This window comes from Syngnathus typhle, linkage group LG6, assembly GCF_033458585.1.
Source record: "Syngnathus typhle isolate RoL2023-S1 ecotype Sweden linkage group LG6, RoL_Styp_1.0, whole genome shotgun sequence".
In the NCBI taxonomy this organism is placed as follows: domain Eukaryota; kingdom Metazoa; phylum Chordata; class Actinopteri; order Syngnathiformes; family Syngnathidae; genus Syngnathus; species Syngnathus typhle.
Window position 1 is genome coordinate 15015373 of NC_083743.1, and position 12845 is coordinate 15028217.

The following is a 12845-nucleotide window of genomic DNA, read 5'->3' on the forward strand; positions in this document are numbered from 1 at the left end:
ATAAATGGTATTTACCTTCTTCCAATTGTCCAGTAAATGCAAAGCCGACATGGTGGACCTGTCGCTGGCTCAATCTGTCAGTGTGACCTCGATAAGATTGGACACGTCCAAATAAACTCAGTACAAATCCAGCAACAGTGCTTCGTTCCCATGAAGCGGAGATTGTCTGTTGGAAATGCCTCTTCTTTGTCTCAAGATGTTAGCATAACAGTATCCTTAAATGCTCAGGAGGTAGACCTGTTGCTGCTTGCTCCTCTTTACTAAAACTACCTACATTCTTGGCTGGAAGCTTCAAAGACGACAGGAACGAAGTGACATACGTGCGTGCGTGCGTGCGTGCGTGGGTGCGTGCGTGTGTGTGTGTGTGCGTGTGTGTGCGTGTGCGTGTGTGTGTGCGTGTGTAAGTGTGTGTGTGTGTGAGAGAGAGAGAGAGAGAGAGAGAGAGAGAGAGAGAGAGAGAGAGAGAGAGAGAGAGAGAGAGAGAGAGAGAGAGAGAGAGAGAGAGCATTCGGAAACTATGATGGACATATGGTAGTATGAAAACAATGGTATGAAAGGAGAGAACAATATAATCCAAGTTATCTGATGGTAGGACAGAGAAGGCTGATTCATCAATCTATCCATTTTTTTGTGCACATCCTCATTAGGGTCACATTTGGGCTACTATTGAGTGAGAGATGAAGTACATCCTGGTCTAGTTACTGGTCAGTTAGAGGGCACCAAGAAAGAATTGGTCAAACGAATACAGTTCCGGTCTGTAAACAAGTCAAAGGAGGTGATTTGGCATTGCCATGACAATGAGACAGCCACTTGTTTCCTTGATACAGCGGAGCCCTGCATAGTAGTAGTGCAGCATTTGTGAAGTGAATTCACCTAGTTACCTAGCAATTTTTTGTTTTACTTGTTTTTTACAGAAATGGGGACTATTATTGCAGGATTTGTGAAGTAAATTTGCCTATCCATTGATTTTTTTTTTTCAGTGTCAATGAAATGTGTTGAACCAGGATTTCTTTTTAAAAAGAGCCAAATTTTCTTTTTTGTAGAACCTTTGATGTTTTTTACCAGGTTTGCAAAATAAGATTTGGGTAACTAACCCATATTCAACACGAAAATAAGCTTCTCTCTGATTAGATTTCATATATATGAATAAGGAACAGCTTTGATCTGATGGTTGGTGATGTCTTGAAGCCACTGAGCGGGAATTGATCCTACACTGCCTGTACACAAGTCAGGCGTGTGGGAGGAAACTGAAGTATCCAGAGGAAACCCACGCAGACACGGGGAGAACATGCAAATTCCACACAGGAAGACCGGCGACTGAATCGGACCAGCAACCTCTGCACTGTGAGGCATGTAGTGTCGTGATAATTAGACACTACCCCTTTAAGAGACGGAGGAAGTGAGAGGGCATAAAACAGAGAGCGGGAGAGTTGTAATAAAAACAGAACGAGCGAGGAGTCAATGTTGCACTACCTGTAACTATGAATGAAAGTTATTAAAGCTTCAACTTCAAAGATCTAAACTGAGAGGACATCCAGTTTCTACAATGGCGACGAGGATATTGCGCGACTGACGTAAATGGATCCCCGCGACGGAGTTTCTACCGCTCACAACTGTTAGCCTGCTGGAGCGCAGGATAGCCGCTTTGCTGGTGACGGTCTCGTGAGTAAACGGCCGTATGGCGGACGTAGTTTGATGCTGGAATATCTCCGGTACGAAGCTGTTTTACTATCTGGCCTCGCATCTTAAGAAAGAAGACGCCATCGTCTAGCTAATGACGCTCGCACTATAGTCGGGAGAGACGTGCTATTGCCTATCGCAGACGAAGGGGCTAGCAACGGCTACACACGTGGACGTGACTGGACGGTGGTATTCCTGTGGGAAAACGCTGTCGAACAAACCCTATTGTGACAATGGCGGGTGTGGCTGGATTACCCGCATTCCCCCTTTTTGATGTACACGCAGAGTCGGCTTCCCTTTCCCTGAAATGGACGAAGTGGATGAGGAGATTTGAGACATTTCTCACGGCGGCTGCCATAACTGATAAAACAAGAAAAAAGGCTATGCTTCTGTACTACGCTGGGGAACAAGTGCAGGATATCTTTGAGACTTTTCCTGAAAGAGGCCAACCAGGTGATTTCGATAAGGCAGTACAACTGCTCACCGAATATTTCAGTCCAAGTCATAATGTAGAATATGAAATCTATGTATTTAGACAATCAAAACAAAACCCAGGTGAAACTGTTGATGCTTTTCACACCAGACTGAGACAGCTATCTCAGAATTGTGAATTCACTAATGTAGACAAGGAAATTAAGTCTCAGATAATACTCTGCTGCACATCATCACGTCTCAGGAGAAGGGCACTGAGAGACCCGGACATGACTCTGAAAGGTCTATTGGATCTGGCCCGAGCTTTCGAGACATCGGAACTTCAGGCGTCTGGCATTGAAAACAATCGAGATACTGGACATGTTGCAGCCATGCTCTATTCAAGACGCAGAGGATGGAACACCTCTGAACGCCGTATGGAAAACATGGACCGTAGAGATCAGCCAGGGATGAAATGTAGGAATTGTGGAGGTGCGTTTCCTCATCAGGGTGGTCAGGCAGCATGTCCAGCGAAAGGTCTACAGTGTCGGACATGTGGAAAATTCAACCATTTCGCCCGCTGCTGTCTCTCCGGCCCTGGCATGAAGGTGAAACACCGTCAACATGGACAGAAAATGGAACCGACACAGAGCGCACAAGAGGTGTCGTGGCCTAACAGGCGCAGACAAGTCAAAACTATTGTTGCTGACGGTGCTGACACCGCGCCCATAAGTCATCTCGCGGCTGATGACTCGAGCACGGATGATGAGTACATCTTTGTCACTAGAGCTGCGGAGGGGAGAAAACCACCAGTGAGGTCAGTCATGGTAGCTGGTGAATACATTGATGTTCTTGTTGATTCGGGAGCCTCAGCTGATCTCCTGGATCGAAGAGCCTACGGCGCGTTGAAAACGAAACTCAAACTGGAGCAGTCAAGCAAAAGGATATACCCTTATGGTACAAACGTTCCCCTTTCCCTTCGTGGTAAGGTCACCACAACAGTCTCTGCCAATGGGAGAACAGCTCAGGCAGCATTCTACGTTGTTGATGGAGACCACGGCTCGCTGCTGGGCCATGACACTGCAACTAAACTAGGTCTCATACAGGTGCAACCTTACAAGCTCAAAATTGTTCACAAACCTGGAAGATCAAACTCGGCAGACTACGTGTCACGCCATCCACAAACACTTCACACGCCCAGTATCACAGATGACGTGGACACTGGAATGCATGTCTCCGTCATTGCTACACATGCAGTACCCAAGACTGTGCATCAACCGCTGCGAATGTCTGAACTCCAACAGGGGCCTTGGGAGGATGTTGCGGTGGACTTCTGTGGCCCCTTTCCTTCAGGTGACTACCTGTTAGTCCTCATGGATGAGTGTTCGAGGTTTCCCTTTGTGGAGATTATGCCATCTACATCGGCATGCAGACTCATCCCTGTCATGGACAAAATCTTTTCGACAGTGGGAATCCCAAAAGTGGTGAGAAGCGGTAATGGGCCCCCATTCTCGAGCAAGGCTTTTTCGGACTTTGCAAGATACCTTGGATTCCACCACGGGAAGGTAACCCCCTACTGGCCACAGGCCGACACTGCGGTTGAAAGGTTCAACAGGACTCTGACCAAAGCGATCCACACAGCTACGCTGGAAGGCAAGCCGTGGAAGCAAGAGCTGTACAAGTTCCTCAGGGACTACAGGGCAACACCTCATCATACCACCAACCGGCCTCCGGCTGAGGTGTTCTATGGTCGGCCCATAAGTATAAAGCTGCCGTCCATCTCTCATCCCCCCAGTGATGATGATCTCCGTCGGACAGATGGATTGAGGAAGGACAAAATGAAGAAGTATGCGGACGAAAGGAGGAACGCATCACACTCTGTGCTCAAGGAGGGTGATGTTGTCCTAATACAACAGAGGAAGACGGGAAAACTTGTGACGCCCTTCAACCCAAACCCCTACAAAGTCATCGCAGTGAACGGAACGATGGTCACTGCACAGAGACAGGACCACAGACTCACAAGACATAGATCGCACTTCAAACTCTTGAAGCACAAACCGGAAGTCCCATTCACAACAGGAGACGGTGATAACTGTGATGACGACAGTGTTAATGGACAAGCAGGTGATCCCGAACACGTTAACCTTGAAACCAGGAGGCGACGCCCTGTGAGGGTAAACAGACGACCGCCTCAGACTCATCACTGAGATGTAGCAAAGGCCATAGAGTGATGAGACACTGACAAATTCTCGCCACCGTTATGTTTGTTATCGACACAAGAGTAATGTGTGTTCAGTACTGCTCAGAGATGTTAAGCTTAGTTATTTGTTAAAGTGTTTGTATATCTGATTTTGAATTCATAGTATAATACGGAATCACAATTTTACATGACTGTATTTTGGAAACCACTTTATTTCAATTGTACATTCTGTCAGGGTAAGTAAAGCTGAAACTAAGGAAGGACATTTCATTTAAAAGAAAAGGAGAGATGTAGTGTCGTGATAATTAGACACTACCCCTTTAAGAGACGGAGGAAGTGAGAGGGCATAAAACAGAGAGCGGGAGAGTTGTAATAAAAACAGAACGAGCGAGGAGTCAATGTTGCACTACCTGTAACTATGAATGAAAGTTATTAAAGCTTCAACTTCAAAGATCTAAACTGAGAGGACATCCAGTTTCTACAAGGCAGACGTGTGAACCAGTGGCTCACTGTGCCGCTCTCATAATCATGCAATATATGAATATTAATAATAAACAAGGCAATCATCAATTTAGTGCAATGTGGAAGATTTGTTCTCACCACACAAAAGCTTTTGGCTCCCAGACTGTGGGAGTTGACTTCAACAGCTTGTCACTCCCCCAGAAACCCTCCATCGCTATATTATTTTCTTTCCCTTTCTTTCCCTCACTCAATCTCTGCTCTCATGCCAATCCAGAAAGCCTCACATTGTTTGCAGAGTAGGCCTGTTTCTCCTCTCATGCATGAACAAAACACTTTTTAATTTGGATTATGAAAGCAAGGGGGAGGCTCAGGATTGGAATGCAGGCAAGAAGAACAAGAGAGGGAAAGAAAGAAGATGCATTGCCAAAAAATCTGGATGGACTGATACTGTGAATAGAGCAGATAGTGACAGATTTGCAGCCAAAATGTTTTATGACTTGCAAAAAGGTCACAGAACTACACTTAGACTATATAGTCTTCACAGTCATTGTGCATTATTCGTGCTGTTGCCTTTGATGTGCATAAGAATGATTCTAATCGTCGATCTGTGGTCTTGTGTAACTTAAAAGTATTCTGCGGCAACAAAATTTATTTGCACAGGAGTTCGGCCAAGCCATCTGTCCTTTGGTGACAATTTTATGTAGTGGTAGAAAGTTGGACTGCAAAACGTCTCATTTTTCATTTCCGTTGCTTTCACGTCCTATTTAGCTATTGACATTTTAGTGAGTTCATATAAAACCAATTTAGTAGTTTGGTCATACAGCAGATTGAAGCTTCCGCTTCACAATCAAGAGGTGATCTCACTGAGTTTTCATGTGTTTTTTTCTGTCATATTCGATAAACATTCATGTCAGGTTGACTGAAGGCTGTAAATTCCCCATAGTTATAAAGGTGATTGTTGGTCTAGTATATACTATGTGCCTTGTCATTGACTGGTGAAGAGTCCAAAGTGTTCACAGCTTCTCACTGGCATTATCATCGATAGCACAAGCAAATAAATACAAATCCCACGTGAATCATTGACATCATCAATCACCTGTGATAGTTTCACCCATGACCCCGAACCGGATTAACAACGCAAAATGAATAAATGAATAAAAGACAACGATTAAATACCCTCGGGATAGAGTCAACAGAAATTATTGCCGGTATTTTGACATTTTTCTTATGGCAATATTTTGTCAAATATAAATATAAATATAAATATAAATATAAATATAAATATAAATATAAATATAAATATAAATATTTGATTTCATTTTTTAATGTCCTTTTGTGCTTAAATAGGCATTGTGCCACACCTTCTGCCGCATGCAACTTGGCCGCCTGGCTGGCAAACAGTTCAGGTAGGATGTATCCTGCATACCGCCCAAAGTCAGCTGGGATAGGCAGCAGCACACCCCCAATCCTATTCGGGAAAAGCATTTCAGAAGATGGATAGATGGATTTTCTTATGGCATGCGTTGTGGTTGTTTTAAAAACACAATGTGGACTTCTCTTTGTTTTACTTTTAGCTTGACAGTAAACCTGAACTGGGAGTGGCAATAAACAGCTTGAAGCCTCTTTTTTTACTGACCTATAATTTGCACTGACCTACATTTAAAACCAAAATTCTATCCACACCATGAAATTCTATAAATTCCTTCCCAGTTTTTCCTCTTGGGTACATGCTTCCGGTATATGTGGTTGTTGAAAATTTTTTTTCTTTAGTTGTTCTTTTTTCCACCATGCACTGACCCATGAAATGTGAAAATCCACCTGTCCTCTGATTGGTTGGTCAGACTCACAAAACATTTTTCATCTCACTTGTTCAGCTCTTTAAACGTTTATGATTTTGTCTTGTTATTAAATACTTTTGTACTAGTATAATGTGTTCTTTGTACAGCATTGATAAGTTATGTGCTATGAAAGTGGTGCTCACAAGAAGTGGATTAAGTTCCCTACTGAAGGTCCTGGTACCATATTCATGGCATAGAGCAGGGGTCACCAAACTACGGCCCGCGGGCCGGATACGGCCCACGGGACCGTTTAATCCGGCCCGCCAACCCTGAACAAATTGTATTAAACTTTTTTTTTTTTGCTCATTTTGCCTGCAATGACTGCGTTTGCCCAGTAGATGGGGAAGCGCTCGCCTGCGCATTTACTACCGGAAGCCGTGTCAGAAAGCTCGGTGCACACTCACAAGTGCGTGTACGGACATGGCGCACTCGCGCTCTATTTGTATCAGTCCCGAATTTAGAGCGTGGGCTGTGACGACAGCATTCTTGTAATTTGCGCACTGAGCTTTCAGATGCAGTTTTGCGCTAAAGCCACCCACAAACCTTCCCCTGGAATCCTTCCATTAAAATGAGTGGCCCGAAGAAAAGAAGTGAGTGCCGAATGTTAAAAAAGAGTGGCCAATTTGGCTCGACGTACGCGACGTGACGTTCAGCCACATGAACGTCAACATCTACCCGTCAAAGATCGAGGTAAACGGACCAACACCTCGAATCTCGCCTAAGAATTGCCACAACAAATTTTACTCCAGACTATGACGCACTATCAAACTTTAACAAAAAAGACAGCGGTGTCTACAAGCCTACTGGAACCTACAAAATGATTATAAGGGAGGAACACAAGAACTTTAAGAGACTGCTCATATGTGTCAGAGAGGTTCTGCTCTGACAACTGAGCTGAACTTTTATCTGTTAAGATTGTGCATGGCACAACAGAAAGTTAATGTTCCATGGTTTTTTTTCTATGAAGAATCCAGAGAGAGTTATTTAGTTATTATTTATTTCCAGTTTTTTCTGTGAAGAACTCAGAGAGGGTTATTTAGTTATTATTTATTTCATTAATAGTGTTATTATTTGTTTCCTGACTTTTTTTCTGTATAGAACCTGGAAAGGGTTATTAAATAACCGTTATTTGGTTATGTGTGGCTTTCTGGAAAACAATAAATTTTTTAAGCTCCCCTACGATCGTCACACTTTTTCTGTTACAAACTGACACCGGCCCGCCATCAGAGAAGGGAAAGGTTATGTGGCCCTCACAGGAAAAAGTTTGGGGACCCCTGGCATAGAGTCTCTTTAAACTGAAGAAAACCAAACAACACAAACTGTAAATTTGAGCTGTTTTGTTCTAAGTGGTAAAAGTGTCAGCCGAGTTGCAAATGTGTATGAATTAAGGAGAAGTGAGACGCCTGTGAACAAAACAGAAACAAACAAATAAATTTCCATTGAAATGGGTGATGATGAGGGACAAGTAGAACTGTTGTGCCTTACCACAAAAATTTGTCACTCGAGACACATTTTTGGTGGCCTTCCTGAATGTCACATGATTCGGTACGCCACTTAGAAACTCAACAGTGGAAGATTTCTCTGCTGTTTTGACTAAATTATACATTGTTTTGAGAACGAAGCAACCACAGAAATGCAGTAAACATCGCCTGAAGGGCAAATTTACATAGCCACACACTATATTATGTAGGGTAGATATGGTGCTCATATGCGTCTTCTCTATAATTTACATTTCTTGTCACATTTTACACAAAATCTTTACACATGTGAGGATGGGGACAGGATAAAATGATGTACCTTATCTGAAGGTCTTTATAATTTACAGTAGTGCTATAACGCATTAAAAAGTAATATGTCACTCTAATACAGTGCTTCTCAAATAGTGGGGCGCGCCCCCCTTGGGGGGCGCCGTGCTATACCTGGGGGGGCGCGTGTGACCCTGGGGAACAGGCTTTTTTTTTTTGCAGTACTAAAATAAAGTGTAATTGCAGATCTTCCCAGCAGGGGGCAGTGGCGCTCTCATTGTTACTTCTGTGACGTTTGCGACAGTGCAACATTTTACGACTTACAAGACAAGTTAGGATAGTCACGGTGGGGAGGGGGGGGGGGGCGCGAATAGTTTTCTTCTTGCTAAGGGGGGGCGTAACAGAAAATAATTGAGAAGCACTGCTCTAATATAACCTTGTTTTACAGTAAACGCTAATCTAATGCACTACTTCTCTTAAGGGAGTGATCTGACAACTGTTACTTTGCTAAATCTTTATTTGTTATTGTTGCAATTAACGATATTGACAAGCAGTTCACAAGACTCTCCAACAGCTTCATACTCCAGGCTGTTAGGATCCTGAACTCGCCCCCCCCTTTCTGCGTAGCGTCCTGTACTTTGCGCTATGCTTACTAGGGGTGTAAATCGCGGGTTTTGTCACAATACGATATAATATCGATACAAAGAACTACGATACGATAGTTGCCGATATCTTAAAGCCTGCTGCGATCCATTCACGATATATCGCGATATAGTGCTCTACGATTGATTTTTTTTTTTAATAAAAAATATAGAACAATATCCTGATTTATAACAATTCATACGCAAAATCAACAAGGTACTGCAAACTCTTTATTTAGGAAATTACAAGAGTATTGCAGTATACAAAGTGCTTATTTTAACACTGAACTTTGATGTTGTGTTTTTTCTTTAAATATGCGGCGAGATTTGTGCTCCCTGAATATTTGATCACCGCATGGCAGGATTAACAAACTGCACGTGTTGAGCCATCTTTTCTTTGGAATCCAAAGTGCTTCCAAACGAATGACTTGAAGCCTAAAGGGGAGCAAATTTCTTCGTCTTTTTGGACACTAGCCATAGCACCAGCCCAGGAGCCCCGTACTAGTTGTCGACTCCCCTTTCACGTGCCTGCTCTGCTCACAACACAACAACGCCGCGCGCACTGCCCCCGGAAAGAGGAAGCAAGCAACAATGAACTGGATTTCAAAATAAAGTCGCGTCTAATGTCCGAGGTCAAACACGGCGATATAAATCGATGTTTACGTTTAGCATCGATGCCAATAAATCGTAGAGCATTATATCGATTAATCAATGTGTATCGATGTATCGTTACACCCCTAATGCTTACTGTCTGCTGTACGCACACTGGCTCAGTTTTGCTCCTCTTATTTATTGGGTTATTTGTTTATTATTTATTCATCACTCATTTTATTTATTTATCATTTATTAGTTATTGTTCGTGCCTTCTTGTTTTTATTTTGTGTCGTCTACTTGTATGTTTATCGTGTACTGTGTCTCGTCACCGTGGGATGGAGGAAACGGAATTTCGGTTTCATTGTGTGTCTTGACATATGAAGGGATTGACAATAAAGATGACTTTGACTTTGACGTTGAAGATTTGCTCAAAACATACATACGCCATGAAGTGTTCAAATGTGTAAAAAAACTATCATAATTTCCAGACTATAAGATGCACCTGAATAAAATATGCACCAGCTAAAATCTTGTTTTGTTCATATATAAGCCGCACCGGACTATAAGATGCAGGTGTTTTAAATGAAATGTCCTCATTTCTATTACCTGTATTACCAAAGCAAATCCTCTTAAAATATCATAAAAGCTATGAAAATTCCTTAGATATGCCACGCCGGACTATAATACAAAGCTTGTGCAAAAAGTAGCGGCTTATAGTCCGGAAATTACGGTAATAATTAACTAATAATATAATACAATATAGTAATTCCTAGATAAAGACACCCAGCAAACAACTGTACATTATGGAATACCTAAGAAAGGGGAACCACAGTGTTAACAGCTTGAGGTAGAGATATTCTGGGACTTCACAATTTACCATACACACCTGAGAGAATGACATCACGTGTGTGCCATAACCAATAGCAAAGGAGGAAGGAGAGAAAGTTTCAAGATGGAAAATCCAGTCACTATATTGAGTTTGTGACATCTAAAGAAAAAAATCCGGTACGTTGTACACTGTGCTGTTGACAAAGCATTATGTACTTTCAGAAACATTTCCAAAACGTCAAAATAATGCATACGTATCACACCCCATTGAGCTTAAACAGAAAGATACATAAAGAGCACTGACTCAATGAGGTCCCAAATTTAATCATTATACAATATACATATTTTAAAATAAAAAGAATCACTTGTGTTAAATAAAAAAAGATTGTGGTAATATTTTTAATTAAATATCAAAATTTTTTATTCTTAAATATCACAGTTCAAAATCAAGTATTGGAAAATCTGTCAATCGTTTGTTATGCAGAGTTGTCGAGATCTGTTCAATGTAACTAATAAAGTAACTTTTTATATAACTTGGTTTCTTTTCAAATCAAGTAATTAGTAAGTAACTAAGTTTTTTAAAGTCAAGTAATCTGTAAAATAACTAATACTATATAAATAATAAACTAATTACTTTTTCAAGGTAACTGTTTCTAAAAATAAATAAATAGAAATAATAAAAAAAATAAAAAATAATAAAATAAATAAAAAGTACCGTTTTTTTTTCATGTATAATGCACCCCCATGTAGTATAATACACACCCTAGAAATGGCATGTCGATGCTGGAAAAAAGCCTGTACCCATGTATAATACGCACCCAAATTTTGACTCCTACTTAAGTCCGTAAACGTGAAATTATTTCAGAAAAAAGATCATCTTTGGGAACAACCGGATGTTATTCTGCCGGTCAGTATCACTGCGCATGCAACTCGATAGCAAAGAAATGTTTCGGATTTGTGTAGGGTACATTGTGACAGCAAACGAGCAGGTGATCTAGCAAGCGTCTGATACGAGAGCATTGTGTTCGGATGGAGTGTGTTTGAAGTGAACAGCAGAGAAGAAAGCGTATCTGTAATGCCTGCCTCCGTATCATATCCGGATAAAAATAATAATAATAATAAAAAAAATTAAAAAATTAAAAAATTCTTTTTTTTTGTACCCATGTATAATGCGCACCCCAGATTTTAGGACAATAAATTAGTTAAATTTTGCGCATTATACATGGAAAAAAACGGTAGTAATATTTCAACAAGCAGGCTCTTATCTGGGGCTATGCTATTCATTAATTACTGAGAAGCACCCCAAAATACTTGACCACACAATCATGCCCACACACACACACTGGAAAGGCATCCTAGACCAATTTGAACTCAAGCATACAACAAACACGCCCTCAAGAGTTGATCAGAATCACCGGAAACGCCCAAAAATCGCATTTCTCGCTTTTTAAAGACTAATATAGCGTAATGAAAAACAAGATGTCTCTAATGTTTTATTGTTTGTTCCAGACATGCTAGCCAGATGGTGATATCAATCAACAATAAGGTGGTCTACCACAGGCCATGTGTGTGTGTCTGTTGCCAAATCAAATTCATTAATATCTAAATCAAATCAAATAAATAATCATAATGTACCAAGGAAATTTCACATATCAGAATATATATGTATAATAATATAAGAAGGATCTTCTGAACGTGCTGTTTGATTTAGAGTGCTTTAATTTTCATGGCAGAACACAAGATGTGAAAGAAGAGTGGGGCACATAGACAGGTTTGTTTACACACCTACAGTGCAATGGGGATCACACAAACACATGAGTGCAAGTCACTTAGAGAATGGTTGTTAGTAGGGATGGAAAAATAAAGCTTCAAAATTGCTTCATGAACCAGTTTTGTTCATCTTTTTCACTCCTCTCGATAGCACTCTGTTCAACATTGGTCTGAAAGTACATTGACTTGGAATTTCTTAAACTCCTTTGTTTAAACCAAAAGGGGAGTCAATTTGCAATCCACAAGTAACTTGACTTGTTGAATTTGTTATGTTTTTTCCTGTTTTAAAACATGTTTAAAAATGCCTTAGTCAATTATGCTAAGAGGCTAACATTGTATTTGTTTATGAATTCAACTTCCTTGTTTGGTAGTCCAAAGAGGGATGTGCAATCCTCAGGATGGTGTGTGAGAGAGAGGAAGAAGATGACTGTCACTATATGTAGACTTCCTGTATGGCGAGCACTGCCAGTGTCTTATATCCTGTCAATGACAGTTCGAGGTCCGATTCTGTCTCATGTCCGTGCTTTCAAAAGTGGGCTCAATATTTCTTTTTTAAATAGTTTTGCTCCCTTTCAGTGAAGATGATAACGATTGACCGGAACTGAAGTAAAAATAAATGTATCAGAAATATATTAGAATGTGGGTTTAAATGATTTGTAGTCTAAATCTTATACTT

General features: G+C 41.1%; 1 protein-coding gene across 10 annotated transcripts in view; it reads right to left on the reverse strand.

Moving 5' to 3' along the window:
* phldb1b (pleckstrin homology-like domain, family B, member 1b) overlaps window positions 1–12845 on the reverse strand; it is a 122731-nt gene that overhangs the window by 77832 nt on the left and 32054 nt on the right. For 6 of the 10 annotated variants that reach the window (XM_061281578.1, XM_061281576.1, XM_061281572.1 and 3 more), the window contains exon 2: window positions 6115–6221. The exons of 3 other annotated variants lie outside the window; for them this stretch is intronic. In XM_061281578.1, the coding sequence (XP_061137562.1) occupies window positions 6115–6177 (63 nt within the window). In that variant the 5' untranslated portion in view covers window positions 6178–6221. Of the gene's footprint in view, window positions 1–15; window positions 357–6114; window positions 6222–12845 lie in introns of those variants that run through there. One more of the 10 variants, XM_061281569.1, reaches the window with a different exon arrangement.